Genomic DNA, 17173 nt, shown 5'->3' with positions numbered 1-17173 from the left:
CAGGCCGCTTGGCACCTCCCCCTCTCCGAACCTCTACCTCACGCTCACGACTACTGTCTGTTCTGGCTCCACGGTGGTGGAACGAACTCCCCGTTGAGGTCAGAACTGAAGAATCTCTCCCCACCTTCAAGCGCAAGCTGAAAACACACCTCTTCAAGCAGCACCTCTCCCCATCCCTCCCTACCTCCCTGTGAACCTTAATTGTTGTCTCTGTGACTTGCTTTGTGTATCGGTATTTTTAGTTGGCTAGGTAAGCAGTGTTTGGATAATTAATTTGGTCACTTTTGCTCTGTTTGTTTGTTTGTTTGTTCAAAAAAAAAACAAACAAAAAAAAAGATTGGCCCTCGTCCTTATCTTTGTTGTACAGGTAGCAGTTGAAATTGTACTTCCCTCTAGGGTCTTTCAGCGAACTTATCCCTGGTTATGGGTATGCACTCTGTTGTACGTCGCTCTGGATAAGAGCGTCTGCCAAATGCCAATAATGTAACAATGCAAACTTATGAATAAGGCTAGCTTCTACAAGTTTGAATTATTCAAAATCAAATTCTAACCTAACATGTCCAGCAAAGGTGTCACATCACAGGCAGGGCTACAGCCATTTCAAGCAAAATGCCACAAAAAATCTGCGCTACTTTTATCCAGAGCACTTTTCATTCACCCTTACTCACACACCAACAGCGACTGGCTGCAATGCAAGGCACTGATCAATTGCAAAGAGGTACATTACATTACATTAATGGCATTTGGCAGACTCTCTTATCAAGAATGACTTACAACAAAGTGCAAAGTACATATCCATACCAGGGATAAGTGCGCTGAAAGACCCAAGAGGGAAGTACAATTTTGACTGTACAACAAAGATAAGGACCAGTGCCTATTTGATCAGATTTTTTAATACCGCAACACGGAAATGTATGAATAAACTGTTTTCCTAGCCAAACAAAACTAGCAAAGGTATCATCCTAATACACAAGTAAATAACACAGGTAAAGACAACAGTTCATGTTTACAGGGAGCTAGGGAGGGACAGGGAGAGGTGCAGCTTGAAGAGGTGTGTCGTCAGTCTGCGCTTGAAGATGGCAAGAGATTCTGCTGTTCTGACAGGTACACTTTGACACACCCAGGCTGGGGGATCAAACGAGCACACCTGTTGACCCCAAGTGACCTCAAGATGCAAGCAATCTCTTAAACTGCGACCCTTGGGTTACTTAAGGCCTCCCTCATGACCTTTCTCCCTGTCTGTTGGGATAATATGCACTTGCATCCTCTTCCTGGCATGTTTGTAACCATTCCATGTTTCACATCTTCTTTTGTCACATCTCTTCTGAATTGACACTTCTTTGGTTTTTCCCATACTGATGGATGAGCAAGGCATTTTGCTTGTTTGTCACGTCATTTTTATTCTCTAGTGAAACAGGAAGTGATGGAATGTTCCTTTAGACTGAGATTAAGTACATTGAAGTGCCAATTGGCAATACAATTTTAATTTCACTTTGATATGATTGACAATAACCGATAGGGGTGCCAATAACTTTGGCACTAGTTATCCATTGCGCCACTGACCCAGGTTACCTGTGTCTTCTGTGGCCAGGGAACAGACCCTGATTGGCCATAACATTGTTTTGAGCAATGTGGCTCTTGACTGCTAATTTCCTTTCCATTCTTGGTGCAAATCCAACCTGTGATGGCCTATGCAAAACAATTCTAGGACAATAAAATACACTGTCAGCTCAAAGTCTTAAGTTACTGTTTTACGTGAATTCTCGCAATTTTGTCTAGAAAGTGGAACGATTAACCTTTGTAAACCGGAGAGAGGACATTTCTTTTTGGTGGGTGGTGGTTAATGGGCAGCTGAAAACCTTCTACAAGGTAAATACCGATTTTCCCTAAAAGACAGGATCCAGACAAATTGCTGGATTCAGCAAGTTGCGATATATCTAAGCTGAGTCAACTGCTGTGGAAGCAATGTTTTCGCAAATCTTTTGCTCACAATTGTTGGATTCCTGGGATAAGATCTCATTTAGTGAAAAATAATCAGATGTGCCAGCCGGGAGTCAAACCTAGAATCTTCTGATCCGTAGTCAGACGCGTTATCCATTGTGCCTCTGGCCCATGATGCCAAGGTCTTCTGTGGCCAGGCAACAGACCCTGATTGGCCATAACATTGTTCTGAGCAATGTGGCTCTTGACTGTTAATTTTCTTTCCATTCTTGGTGCAAATCCAACCTGTGATTGCCTATGCCAGGGGTCGGCAACCCTGGTCCTGGAGAGCCGCAGGGTGTGCTGGCTTTCGTTGTTACTTGGCATTAATTGATCAATGAAAGCCGTTGATTACACAGTTAACTCACCTCACCTGGTTTCTTGGGTCTGAATCGGTTGCTTATTTTAAGGTGGAGACGAAAGCCAGCACACCCTGCGGCTCTCCAGGACCAGGGTTGCCGACCCCTGGCCTATGCAAAACAATTCTAGGACAATAAAATAGACTGTCTGCTCAAAGTCTTAAGTTACTGTTTTATGTGAATTCTCGCAATTTTGTCTAGAAAGAGGAACAATTAAACTTTGTAAACTGGACAGAGGACATATCTTTTCGGTCAGTGGTGGTCAATGGGCAGCAGAAAGCCATCTACATGGTAAATTCCTATTTTCCCTTAAAGACTGGATCTGAAATAAGAGCTGTATTCAGGGAGTAGCTGAGACCACTGTGGTGGAAGAAAAGTTTTTCCAAATATTTTGCAAACAGTTGTTGAACTGCTGGGATAAGATCTCATCTAGTGAAGAAAATCAGACAAGCCAGCCAGGAGTCGAACCTAGAATCTTCTGATCCGTAGTCAGACACGTTATCCATTGCGCCACTGGCCCATGCTGTCTGGTCCTTCTGTGGCCAGGCAACAGACCCTGTTTGGCCATAACATTGTTTTCAGCAATGTGGCTCTTGACTGCTAATTTCCTTCCCATTCTTGGTGCAAATACAATCTGTGATTGCCCATACAACACAATTCTAGGACAATAAAATACACTGTTTGCTCAAAGTCTTAAATTACTGTTTTATGTGAATTCTCGCAATTTTGTCTAGAAAGAGGAACAATTAAACTTTGTAAACTGTCTTCCTGTCCTGTCTTCTTCAGTTTCTCCACCACGTCAGCCAGTATGGTGTTTTTTCTTAAAACAGGCCTTGGGAAGAAAGTCTCTCAGCACTGGGGACAGCTGAAGACAGCATTATGATCATCCTGATCCCAGCAGCCCTTAATACAGCCCAAACAGTAACTGTGTACACAGGGAATAGCCACTGGATTCAATAGGTGCCAAAATTATTGGCACCCCTGGTTTAATACCCTCTGCAAACACCACTGCCGAACATGACAGCCATGAGACGTTTCCTATATTTTCTGATATGGTTAGAAAACACATTTGGAGGGATTTTTTTACAATTCCACCAGAAATAACTTTTCAGAATCATTGATATCCTTTGGTTTGTGCTTATGGACCCTTCTTCAGTTCAGACCACAGGTTTTTAATAGGATTTAAGTCCAGAGATTTCAGAAAATGGATGTTGTTTTTTCTTAACCATTTCTGTGTGGATTTTGACTTATGTTTAGAGTCATTGTCCTGCAGTCAATCTACCTACGACCTATGAATTCATTTTGCCATTGATCTAAAATAGTGCCCCTGGACAACTAGCAACAGAAAATATCCAAAACATCAATGATCCAGCTCTATATTTGACAGTATCGGTGCAATATGAGGTGATTCTCTGTGGATCATTCCTCATTCAATTTTGGTCTCATCTGACCACAGCACTCTCTTCCAGTCATAATTTCAATGATATTTGGCAAACTCAACATGCTTGGTTTTGTTTATTGTGTTCAGTAAGGGCTGTCTATGTGCCAGCCTTCCATGGTGATCTCCCCATTACCAGACTTGTGACAGTCAATTACCATCTGTCTGTTCCAAATGGACAGTTCTTTGGCTTTGGCTGAAATGCCAAAAGCATGACAAAGGCATTTTGCATGTTTGTTCACCACTAGTGAAACAGGAAGTGATGGAGTGGTTCCTGAACTTATTTACAATAATTGTTAGGGGTGCCAATAATTTGGGCACCAATAGGTTCAGAAAGGAAGGCAGGAAAGCTTCTTTCCTTCTGCTGGCTCTCCAGGGTGAGGGGCTGGTGTGAGTCACTCGTGTGCCTGTGCTGGCCTCTCTTCCCAGGGCACTGTGAGCTCCATGAGCTGTTTCACGCCTCTCGACCAGACCATGTCTGGACTGAGGCTTGTGTTGGTCATTTCCTCCAGACATTTCAGTTGCCTCTTGAGATCCGCCTGCATTTCCCAGTCAGCTGCTGTGTTGAGCTCTTCAAAGTCTTTGGTGCACTTTCCCCTGTTCTGAGGAACTTTTTTGTAAACATATTTATCAATGCATTACATATTGTGTATAAAAACAGAGTTTGTTAAACCATCTGGATTACTTTTTCAACACACTGTACCTGTCCCACTACTTCTGCTAATCCACCTATTTTAAAGATCTGTGAGTCAATCCAACACTGCCAGCCAGCTCCCTGTATCTCTGTGACCTCATTCTCTATAGTGGGAGTGGCCAAATAGAAACTGACTGACCATGTTCCTGACTGAGTGAGTCATACGCTCACTCAAATGTGTCAGTGATTCTGGAGTCCCAGAAGCACCCCTGGTTGTTTCAGTTTGTCTCATGTACAGGAGCATTTATCACCATATCCACCAGAGGGCGGCAGTGAGCTGCATACTAAGAACAGCCTTCCCTGTCCTGTGACGTCTAAACATTTTAGATATGCTGTTGACACAGTAATTTTGTGACTACACAAATCAATATAATTTTACCCCAAAACCCTGCTGGAGCTCCCCTCCTCACTGCCTACCGCTGTGGGTCCTCCAGAGGGCTCCTTGGCACTCCTGTTCTGCCCTCTTTCCCTGCTATACTTAAACAGCACTCTCCTTCTTGTGAGCCCTCCACCAAATTTAAAGATAACAAAATCAAATGTAGGCAACTTTCATTCACCATAGAAAACCCTCGGATACAGTGGCTTAGTGAATTTATTTTTTTCTGAAGATTTTTATAAAGAATGAGAAATAACTTGCACGTAAAATATATAGGATACATGTTTTTGGAGTTGTAATGATTAATCTAAAGGCACAATTTTGTACTGAAATCAGCTTCTTGCAGTGAAGACAATTACCCCTCCCATTCAGGCCAGCCAACCCCACATTGGTACAAAGACACGTGAACATAAACTACAGAATGACTTTCTGTCAACAGTGTGATTATTACAAAGCATTATAAGTCTTGTGTGGAAGAAGCAGAAATAAAAACAGAGAATCCCATTTTCCACACCCACATATTTCCTGTCTTATTCCAGCTTTATCTCTGTTCAGTTTCTGATCCATTATTTTGATCTTTTTCTCCATGTCAGGATGGAGGACTGGCCTCTTGCAGTCCACTGGGTTAATGAGCTCACAGAATTCTGGTTTGATTCTCTCAGAACTGTCTAAAATGTGTTCCTCTGACCCCAGGGTGGTAGAGGTGTAGAACTGTGTCAAATGTGTTCCTCTGAACCCAGTGAGGTAGAGGTGTAGAGGCATGCCACTCATCAGACCCTGAGATTTCATCTTTTATGTTTTATTTACTTCTCCTCTCTTTCTCACTGCAGTGTTTTTCTCTCACTCTGGTTACAGCTGGTCTCATCAAAGATCACACAGTTTTACAGAACTTCCAAAATTAGCCCAGAACCCAGGATAGAGGGGCTGAGTGAATGTGGTCTGGACTCTGTGCAGGAGGGTCATTGTGTCAGAGATGCTGTAGAAGGACAGAGTTCCTGCCCTGTGATCCAGGTACACTCCTATTCTGGAGGAGGGGTGAACAGGGATTTCAGTGCCAACAGTATTGTGCATGAAAGAGTATTTGGAGCCAGCACAGTAAAAACTCCAGGACAGGTTATTATATCCCAGACCACAGTTATCACCCTGTCCTTCTTTCCTGCTGATGTGTTTGTATGACACGGCTATACAAACCCAATTCCCACTCCAATCAGCCTCCCAGTAACAGCGTCCAGACAGACCCTCTCTGCACAGGACTTGAAGCCTACAATTAAATCTCTCCGGATGATCAGGATATGACTGGATCTCTCTCACATGGGTCACCACTCTGTTCCCCTCAGACAGACGGAGGCATTTATTCACTGTGTTGGGGTCCAGTGTGAGCTGACAGGAATCTGATAGAGGAGAAAGTTTAGATTTTATATGAGGACAGGTAAGGTCTGTCTATAATTCATTATTTTCTCCATCCACACTATCAGTGTACAGCATTCATTCATTCATTCATTCATTCATTCATTCATTATCTGAACCCGCTTATCCTGAACAGGGTCGCAGGGGGGCTGGAGCGTATCCCAGCATAGATTGGGCGATAGGCAGGAATACACCCTGGACAGGTCGCCAGTCCATCACAGGGCACACACACCATTCACTCACACACTCATACCTATTGCCAATTTAGACTCTCCAATCAGCCTAACCTTCATGTCTTTGGACTGTGGGAGGAAACCGGAGTACCCGGAGGAAACCCATGCAAACACGGGGAGAACATGCAAACTCCACACAGAGAGGCCCCAGCCAACGGGGATTCAAACCCTGGACCGCCTTGCTGTGAGGCGGCATTGCTACCCACTGCACAATCCATGCTGCCGAGTGCACAGCATGATTTAATTTATTTTACATCTCCACATGCGTGTACAGTATGCATGTTTGTTCATGATTGTTTCAGAGGAAATGCACAATGATGGAATAGGAGAAGTGATGATAAATGTTTTGTAATGAAAGAGTCATGCTTTTCTACTTATTTTAGGGTACATTTCAAGTGCAATACCTTATTAAATAGACAGTGTGTGTGTGTGTGTGTGTGGGCCAGCTCAGAGTTTCAGTGAGCACTCACACTGTAAGAAATCCTCTCTGGTCCTGGGCTCTACAGTAGGGATGTTTTTCACTGCAGAGACAGAGTGAAAGAAAAATGCACTTCATTGGTTTTGTGTGGAATGAAAGCTGGTTAAAATACAGTACTGTGCAAGAGTCTTAGGCACCTGTATAACACTGTACAGATAATTCAATGAACGGTCCTAAATACATTTACTATACATTTTACATTTGGCTGAATAGATAAAAACTGAATGAAATCAATATTTTTTGCGACCACCCTTCGGCGTTAAAACTGCATCACTTCTCTGAGATAGCCAACACTTTCCTGCCGTTCTATAAGGCAATCAACAGGGAGGTTGTTCCAAGCATGTTGGAGAACTTGCCACAGTTCTTCTGCAGGCCTGGGTTGGCTCCTTGCTTCTGATCTCAGACAGTCTTGATCAAGTTTTTATGTAAAAAGTAGTCAATTGCTTACAGTAACATGTTACTTTTTAAAATTAAATTCAAAAATGTCTCTGTAAAATTAAATCTTTTGGAAAATTAATATTTGGAAATCTCAAATGTGTTCTTTCATACTAGCACACAGAAAAAAAAACATATATATATCTTATAAAGTCTAGGGTGCCTAAGACAGTAGGTCTAGGGTGCCAGTACTGTATATTTTGCTCATGAAAGTTTTTTAAACCTGATTGAGAAATTTTGACCAGTTCCCCCTTGCAGATGTCCTCCAGTTGCTCTTTCAGTTCAGAGACAGATTTCTTCACAGCCTCAAAAGACACATGTGGACTGACAGGGATGCTGGGTAAGTCTCCAGGTCCAGGAGGGGCACAGAGAGACTGACAGCTCTACAGACAGACAGACAGACAGAGAAGTATGTATAATGTACATAGTGCAGACTGTCAGAGAGCCAGTGATGTTACCTGGAGGAAATGGATGTGGTCCTCTGTGTGTGAAAGCTGCTCCAGCTCAGTATCTCTCCTCCTCAGCTCAGCAATCTCCTGCTCCAGTCGCTCCAGGAGTCCTTCAGCCCGACTCACTTCAGCCTTCTCCTGATCTCTGATCAGCTCTTTCACCTCAGAGCACCTTCTCTCAATGGAGCGGATAATCTCAGTAAAGATCCTCTCACTGTCATCCACTGCCGCCTGTGCAGAGCGCTGTTAGGAGACACAGAGAGAGAAGGCCTGTACATTTTAACTATGCCTTACACTCAGCCCTTACAGGGACCCCAGAGAGCTTGTTCCCCACAGTGTGGCTCAGTGAGATTGAGCCCCACAGGGCTGGAACGTGGCCCAACACTGGGCTCCTGACTGACTGACTGGAGGAGAGCCCTGACTGAGCTCCAACATAGTCAGCTGTGGTGTTCTCCTCTGGTGAGTACCCACCTTGACTGACTGCACAGCCTGCCTCAGATCCTGCAGCTGCTTCTCTCTCTCCTGGATTCTCTGCTGGAACTTACTCTGTGTTGCCCCCAGCTGCTTCTGTGGACACATTATTTTTATGTAACATGTTAACAAGGTACAGTATATCTTGTTTTCAACTACATTATCATATTCCAAATTTAACAGGATTATGACACTGATGCAGTGTGTAGCATTGCCTCCACCACAGCAACTAGTTATTGTGTTTGAATCCTAGATGGTGGTCTTTCTGTTTTTAGTTCTCTTTTTGTCCACATGGATTTCCTCTTCGTACTCCATTTTCCTCTCAGTCCAAAGACATGCAGGTTAGGCTAACTGGAGAGTCTGAACTACATTAGGTAGACAAATACAAATAAATCATGTCTGTCTCTCTCATTCTCCCACTCACTCCTGTAGCTGAGTGTTGCATTGCATCAATGCCACTGTGTCCTTTTTTGTAGAATCTGCTCTTCGGTCCATAGTGTTTACATTACATGTCTTGCATGTGACCTGTGTGCTTATATGTCCCTGCTTGTATGGTGCTGAAGTGCACAGAGTAATTCAGGCAAGGTCGGCATGGCAACAGACAGATACCAGCAGGGGGCCCTGTGAAGTTATGAACTGATGATAAGACAGTGGAGAAGGGCTATCACTTAACCCTCCTATTATGTTTGGGCTTAATCTGAACCCATTTATTGTTTGACATCTCTTAAAAATCTTTTAATCTTGTTTTATATTGATACTGTATGATTTTTACAATGTTCTAATTTGGTGGGATTATTTTTTATTTTAAAACTTTTTTTCCAGATTTTTCCCTTTTGGTAGCCAATTGTACCTCATCTGATTCAATTGGAGGTAGTCGTATTAGATGTACCGCCCGTACCTCGTCCCTCGGCGGCCCGAATGAGAGCGACACGCTTTCTTCGAGCCGTCTCGTCTCGTGCCCGTTGCCGTGATTCCGAGGCACCCGAAGTGCTTATTGTGTGGCGATCTAATAACCCTGCCAAGTCCCTCCCTCTGGAGCAGCGAGCCAATTATTGCTGCCCCACGTGAACCGGCCAAACTCGACTTGAATCAAACCCCGGTCCCCAGTGGGCAACTGCAGCAAACTGCAACCGCAAGTCTGCTGCATCTTAGCCTGTTGCGCCACCACAGCTCTCTAATTCGGTGGGATTAAATGGTATACAGGCAATAAACATACTGCTATGCTAAATTCTGTACCAACGGTGCATACAATTGTGTTGTGTGGGGTTCTCTTGACCCTCTGAAACTGTATAAAGACTAAGAAATTATACAATTTTTATCTTGGATATTTGAGGATGATTCTGGTGGCACTTTTCCATACAGATGCCAAACTTTCACTTTCACTTTCACTGTACCTTAGGCTCTAAAAAGAGATGTTTCTCACAGATTTTTCATATTTATGGATAAAAAAGCTAGACATTTTGGAAACTCTGAGAAGGTAACAACCAAAGTGGGAAAGTATTTCTATTACAATAATAGGTGTGTTTATCTCAACTGTTGGTCTCAATTGGACCTCAGGCATAAAAGTGGTCATAAAATATTGACATAATAAGAGTGTTAATGTTTAATATTTAACCCTTGTGTTGTCTTTAGGATCCCGCCACTATGTATAACATCAGAGAAAACCCCCAAAACGATATTTTTTCAACTTGAAATCTTATGAAAAAGTTTGTGATGAGAAAAGGTTGTTTCTTCATGCAAAATAGAGGTTCAAAATTAAATTAAGCTGCTTTCTTTTAGGAGTTGAATCATTTTTTACCCTGAGGACAAGGGGAAAATACAGAATGTTAAGACTACACAAGGGTTAAATTACTTCACACCTGGAAATCGCTGCATTTCTCATAGTTTTCAGGAACATTTAAAAATGTAATATGTAAGCATTCAACATATTCCATAAACTACAATTGATAAGTCTGCTGGTTGTCATTACAATCGCTGTAATTATGTGTAAGAGCTCCAGTCCCTACCTGTTTCTCTGTCCATTCTGCTGCAGCTGAGACTGTATCATGGCCTCTGTGTTCATGCATCGTACACAGCAGACAGATACACTGCTGATCGGTACGACAGTAAACTTCCAGCAGTTTGTCATGATGAGAGCAGATCTTCTCCTGCAGGTTTCCAGTGGCTTTGACCAGTTTGTGCTTCTTAAAGGCAGGAGATTCATAGTGAGGCTGGAGGTGAGTTTCACAGAAAGAGGCCAGACACACCAGACAGGATTTAACAGCTTTGTGCTTTCTCCCAGTGCAGAAATCACACACCACGTCTCCAAGTCCAGCATAGCAGTGAGCAGGAAGAGCAGCTTGGAGTCCTGTCTTCTTCAGTTTCTCCACCACGTCAGCCAGTATGGTGTTTTTTCTTAAAACAGGCCTTGGGAAGAAAGTCTCTCTGCACTGGGGACAGCTGAAGACACCAGTATGATCATCCTGATCCCAGCAGCCCTTAATACAGCCCAAACAGTAACTATGTCCACAGGGAATAGCCACCGGATTCTTCAGTAGATCCAGACAGATCGAACAGCTGAACTGGTCTTGATCCACTGAGATACTGGCTTCAGCCATTCTGCCTCTCACACGGACAGAGACAGAGTTGAATTTCTGTTTCTCTGAAACTGCGTGACAGAGAGAGCGGGAATTAGTTCCTAGTTCTGCGCATAGCTGCAGGAGGTGTGGTGTTGGACTGAGGCCAGGCTGAGCAGAGCAGTGAGTGTAGAGAGAGCAGACTTTCAGTAAGTCATCAAACACACAATCTCTCAAGTGCGGTGAAGTTAGTTTTGTGTTTGATTTTTGATTTTCAGACTTCAATAGCCCTTCAACGAAACGGGACACAGTGCATATAACCTTTTCGTAATCAGAGGAGCTCAGAGAACACACCACAACACTTTGTTTGATCTTTTATTGCACATTTCAGATTACAGAAAACATTTTTGTCAATAGCAAAAAAAAGTGAATGTCAAAAATGTTAAGAGCTTTCTAACCACAGCGCTCAGAGTGCTGAAATAATACCTCGGTGATCAGGAGAACATGAACACATGTTGATATTTCAAGAACTTCCAGGTCACATGACCTATTAACTCCAGACCAATGGAGCTCCATATTAATTCTACTATCAATCCTTAAAATTGATATTATTTTCAATGGAAAAATTATGTTTTCTTTTTAAATAGCTTCCAGGTCACATGACCCATGGACTCAAAACCAATATGGATCCTTCAGTAGATCCAGACAAATTGGACAGCACAACTGGGCTTGATCCATAAGACCTGCAGCCTGTGACATTTTACTGCTCAAATGGACAGAGTTTAGTTTCAGTACAGAATGGTGTATAGTTTTTATAAATCCTTTTCAGAAAGAAGTGAAGATGTTTCTGGTTCTGAGCAGTCCCACCTAGATACTAACCTTATTTTAATCCACACACAGGGACAGGGACTGAGTTTAGTTTAGTTTCTGTGAAACGGCATGACATTACACACTTCCAACAGTTGCAGGAGGTGTAGTGAGCAGAGGCTGAGCAGAGTAGAGTCAAGCCCTGATACAACAGAATCTTTTACTGTGCACACTGACGGAGACAGCGTTGTTTCTCTGAAATGGCATGATAGAGAGTGGCTTCCTGCCAACAGTTCCAGAAGGTATGGTGAGCAGAGGCTGAGTAGAGTAGGCATTGTAAAGAGAGAGATGTGATCTGTCTGGTCATCCCTGTTCTATCCCTCAGGTTTAGAGATGGACTCAAGCCAGAGTACAAAGACAGTGGGAACTGTAGCAGCACTGAGCTTGCAGTCACTAAGGCATCGCTCTGTCATTCGATGCCGTTGCACACCATGGCCTGGGGATCACACGCCGGTCCTGCCAGATCCAAGTTTGGAGGCGTGGTGGTATGGTCAGGAGAAGGCCACAAAACAGAGGAAGAGCCAGAAGAGGCACATGGTCTCCCGTGAAATGAGGGCCACCATTGTGGACCATGTGATCAACCATGGTTTTACAATGGCAGAGGGCTGGTTGATGATGTGGGCTGGTCGGTGTCTTCAATTATACAAACATTCAGAAGAGAAAACAGGTGCTCATTCTTCATGCTATTTCAGTTTACAGTCGATGCATGTTTGACGTTCATAAAGAATACACAAACTGTGATGTATTGGTGATTCCCCTGCATTGTTGTGTTTTCTGTTTACTGTATTGCACTCTGTAACTGTAAAATTGATTCTCAACAAGTGAGATTGTTGTCCAGTCTCTTACAAGTGGTGTTTTACATATTTCAGTGTGAAATATTGTACTGCAGAATGAGAGACTGATTTGAAGTTACTGTAACAAATGCTCTTTCAGGGTTCCCTGTCAAAATGACAGTTTCTGTAACCATTTTGACTGTCTTGATTTCAAACAATGATAAAGGGACTTTTCATTTTGATGACAATGAGTAATTGAAATAATTACTTAATTTTGAGACATGAGTTAAGGATTTCGAGTGAGGGACGCAATTTTTGTGGTGAACCATAATGTTTCACTTTATGCATGAAAAAAACAAATAACATTGGCTACAGCTAAAGCATTCAATTAGCATCAATGTCATTCATTTTCTCTCTGGCCCTCCATTGATTACAGTGCCTGCCAATCACCTTGCAGCCTTGCACCTTCACATGGCAGAGATGCAGCTTGCTTGAAGCTAGCACACTCCAGTGGTAACCAGAGGTATTGCAGATTATTAAGCCTAAATCTCCCCATTGACATTAATTAAAAACTATGACTTTACCCTGGCAAATTTATGCTATTTTCGACAGTACGTTTAAATTGTAAAATTTCCTCACAATGAACTAATTACTCTCTAATGACTCTTTTTTTTCCTGAGCCGCACAGAATGAATTCAAATGTTTCATTCCTATGCACTCCTTCCCGTTTAGGTCTGCAGTGTGCATGATCTGGTGACCGTAGGAATCCATGGAAATGATAAGTGGAAGCTGTTTCCAGGATTTGTATATCTCAATGGACACTCCTCATTGTTTAACTCTGGGGAGTATACTACAAAGGAAGCTTTACATTCCCAATGTTTCTTAGCATTTGCTGGGTTCGAAAAACCAACAACTGCAACCAGCCTGAACCGGTATCACAAAAGGTTGCTATCAAATGGCTAAGTGAAAACAAGCTTTGTTCATTAAACTTGCCCCATACAAGTATCAGCAGAAATGAGCCAAGCCTACAACAGTACTGATCACTGATATGGAAGGATTTAATGACAGATACAAAGACCATTAAACAATTATAATAATAAAAAAATGGCAACAAATGGCAAGAATTATTGCCACCCTTGATAAAAAAAGAAGAATCTTTATTATTATGTATGTTTTCATTAAGTTATGACACTTCTTTCTGGAAACCATAGGTGCCAAAATTATTGGCACCCCTGGTTTAATACTTTCTGCAATCACCCCTGCCGAACATGACAGCCATGTGTCTGATATGGTTAGAAAACACTTTTGGAGGGATTTTTGACAATTCCACCAGAAATACCTTTTCAGAATCATTGATATCCTTGGTTTTATGCTTATGGACCCCTCGTCCGTTCAGTCCACAGGTTTTTAATGGGATTTATGTCCGGAGACTGAGATTGCTATTTCAAAAAATGGATGTTGCTTTCACTTAACCATTTCTGTGTGGATTTTGATGTATGTTTGGAGTCATTGTCCTGCTGTTAATCTACCTACGACCATGTCTCAGCTTCCTAACCGAGACAACCAGATTTTCTGCCAAAATGTCTTGGTACTTTGTTGAATTCATTTTGCCATTGATCTAAAATAGTGCCCCTGGACAACTAACAACAGAAAATATCCAAAACATCAACGATGCAGCTCCTTATTTGACAGTATCGATGCAGTATGAGATGATTCTCCTCAATTTTGGTCTCATCTTGTAAGGCAGAAATGATTAACATCTGGCATTGTCACTCAGGGCGCTGGTCAGCTTGCTGGCTTCCTCTGGTATTGTGGAATATGTGGCTGTAAAGTAATTTAACCCCAGGAGCATGCACCATTAACCCCCACCATCTCCGCACCCATACGGGCAGGAGCCTGTGGGGGAAGACTCAGGCCTCCAGCCGTAAAACTCGTTACGACGGGGCAACATTCTTTACGGCACAGAGAGGTTGTGAGGAAATACTTCCTGCAAGCCCCGTGACATTCTCCTGAACCCCCCTTTATTGCTCTCTCCCTCTTTACTCAGTCACTGAATGATGTGTACAGCACTGGATGTTTCATGACAAAGTCAGTTTAGATAATATTCATGTTTGATATTATTCTGATTGTTTCAGTGCGACTGGTGCAATGGTTTCATTTCTGCAACAGCAAACCCTGGACATCATAACCAACCAGGAACCAGGGAGAAACTGGGTGGAGCTCTGCCCCAGTGAAAGCCATGTGCCTCAACCCCCCTGCGTTTCCTGGGGAGGCGTGGCTCCAAATTCCAGATGGGTGACCAATTTTTAGGGTTAACATCAAAGGCCAGATTTTGGATTTAAGGACAGTAAACTAAGCAATCTGGGAGGATGCAATCAGTCTCTCCCGTGCACACCGTGCACGTAATTTCTATGTACAGGGTGTCTGTAGCCAGACTCCCGTATGTAGCTTTTATTACCAGGTATGACTTTTAAGACTCCGTAATTTGGTTTCCTTCTAATGTTTTTATATTGTATTTGGAACTAGGGAGGATGAATATTTACACTTAATGTATCACGGCGTATAGCACCCGTAGACCTATGATGGTAAATCCCTCGCCTCCGCGTTGTAGTTCATTCATGTCGAGCACAGCCGTAGCTATGTTGGTCTGCTTGGGTCCCTAAGCTGTAAACAGATATACCCGAGAGTAGTTATTCCTGCGACCTCTGTAATGACTACAGATAGCTAGTCAGTTTGTGAGACGTGCACATAACGCACGATGTGAGATGCGGTGGTACCAGCAGAGGATTGTTCAGCGAATTCTTCTCAGTACAGGATTCCTATAGCGATCAAGTCAAAATTATAAATAAGACATCCACCAAATGTGGACAACTAATCTAAATTATTATTCTAATGGAGTCAGATAAACGAAGGTGAATGTATTGGCCCTATTGTGGAGATTCTTGGTCAGCCCGGACCAGTAAAGAGCGGAAGGCAGAGTGGTACTACTGCCTTTGTATCGTGGTTTATTTATTGGCTGATGTAGAATCTCCGCATAGGGGCCACTAATTTTTAACCCGATTAGTATTCTTTCAGCAACACCAGAAGGACAAGCACGCTGACACCTTCAGCCCTCGCTAAATTTCGTCGTTGGGTTAGCGTGGGGTTTTACAATCTCACCACAGCACTCTCTTCCAGTCATAATTTCAATGATGTTTGGCAAACTCAACATGCTTGGTTTTGTTTATTTTGCTCAAATCAAAGAAATCAAACCTTGATGTCCATAAATTAAATTATGTGTAATAAAATGGAATGACACAGGGAAAAAGTATTGAACACATGAAGGTGCAAATGGAGGTGCAAAAAGGCACCAAAAGCCAAGACAACAGCTGAAATCTATCAGTAATCAGAAAGCAATCCTGCCCCTTGTCAGTGCTAATTAATATCAGCTGGTTCGGTCCCAACTGATGGCTTATAAAAAGGCGTCTCATTGCCAAGGTGTCACACAAGAAACATCTCATGATGGGTAAAAGCAAAGAACTCTCTCAAGACCTTCGCCACCTTATTGCTGCAAAACATACTCATGGCATTGGTTACAGAAGGATATCTAAACTTCTGAATGTTCCAGTGAACACTGTTGGGGCCATAATCCGGAAGTGGAAACAACATAATTTCACCATAAACCGGCCACGACCAAGTTCTCCTCGCAAGATTTCTGACAGAGGAGTCAAAAGAATTATCAGAAGAGTTGTCCAAGAGCCAAGGACCACTTGTGGAGAGCTTCAGAAAGACCTGGAATTAGCAGGTACAATTGTTTCAAAGAAAACAGTAAGTAACGCACTCAACAGCCATGGCTGTATGCACGCTCACCACGCAAGACTCCATTGCTGAAGAAAAAACAAATTGAAGCTCGTTTAAAGTTTGCTGCACAACATTTAGACAAGCCTGTGAAATACTGGGAGAATATAGTCTGGTCAGATGAGACCAAAATTGAACTCTTTGGATGCCATAATACACACCATGTTTGGAGGTCAAATGGCACAGCACATCACCCCAAAAACACCATACCAACAGTGAAGTTTGGAGGTGGGAACATCATGGTGTGGGGCTGTTTTTCAGCATACGGCACTGGCAAACTTCATGTAATTGAAGGAAGGATGAATGGAAAAATGTACCAAGACATTCTTGATAAAAATCTGCTGCCATCTACCAGGATGATGAAGACGAAACAAGGGTGGACATTTCAGCAAGTCAATGATCCCAAACACACAGCCAAGAAACTCTCACTTGGTTTCAGAGAAAGAAAATAAAGCTGCTAGAATGGCCCAGCCAATCACCTGACCTGAATCCAATAGAAAATCTATGGAAAGAACTAAAGATTAGAGTTCATAGAAGAGGCCCACGGAACCTTCAAGATTTGAAGACTGTTTGTGTGGAAGAATGGGCCAAAATCACACCTGAGCAATGCATGCAACTAGTTTCTCCATACAGGAGGTGTCTTGAAGCTGTTATTACCAACAAAGGCTTTTGTACTAAGTATTAAATAAATGTAACTAAGTGTGTTCAATACTTTTTCCCTGTGTCATTCCATTTTATTACGCATAACTTAATTTTTTGGACATCTAAGGTTTGATTTCTTTGCATCTGTGGGTTGCATGGGTTGTTACCGACATCTGGTG

The 17173-nt window shown here is 42.7% G+C and overlaps 1 protein-coding gene and 1 non-coding gene across 2 annotated transcripts; both read right to left on the bottom strand.

Annotated features, from left to right (window-relative positions):
* Positions 1–2786: 2786 nt before the first annotated feature.
* On the bottom strand, positions 2787–2859 carry trnar-acg (transfer RNA arginine (anticodon ACG)). Its single transcript has one exon. It is a non-coding gene; the product is annotated as a tRNA-Arg (tRNA).
* Positions 2860–5711: 2852 nt separating this feature from the next.
* On the bottom strand, positions 5712–10917 carry LOC133114255 (tripartite motif-containing protein 16-like). Its single transcript, XM_061223479.1, has 6 exons — positions 10327–10917; positions 8321–8416; positions 7859–8092; positions 7624–7783; positions 6958–7008; positions 5712–6238 (listed from the first exon to the last, which is right to left on the bottom strand). Exons 1-6 carry the CDS (start codon positions 10915–10917, stop codon positions 5712–5714), a joined length of 1659 nt encoding a protein of 552 aa, XP_061079463.1.
* Positions 10918–17173: the final 6256 nt, after the last annotated feature.

The sequence above is a fragment of the Conger conger genome, chromosome 16 (assembly GCF_963514075.1).
Source record: "Conger conger chromosome 16, fConCon1.1, whole genome shotgun sequence".
NCBI lineage: Eukaryota > Metazoa > Chordata > Actinopteri > Anguilliformes > Congridae > Conger > Conger conger.
Note: the sequence above shows the minus strand (reverse complement) of the source record. Positions and strands in the feature narration are given on the sequence as shown.

Bases quoted from the DNA above. Each gene is read 5' to 3' on its own strand.
- LOC133114255 (XM_061223479.1), bottom strand. From the start codon at position 10,917: ATGGCTGAAGCCAGTATCTCAGTGGATCAAGACCAGTTCAGCTGTTCG. The intron at 7,784-7,858 runs GTAACATCACTG...GTCTGTCTGTAG, and splicing joins ACCACATCCATTTCCTCCAG to AGCTGTCAGTCTCTCTGTGC. The intron at 7,009-7,623 runs GTTTAAAAAACT...CTGTCTCTGCAG, and splicing joins GGTCAAAATTTCTCAATCAG to TGAAAAACATCCCTACTGTA.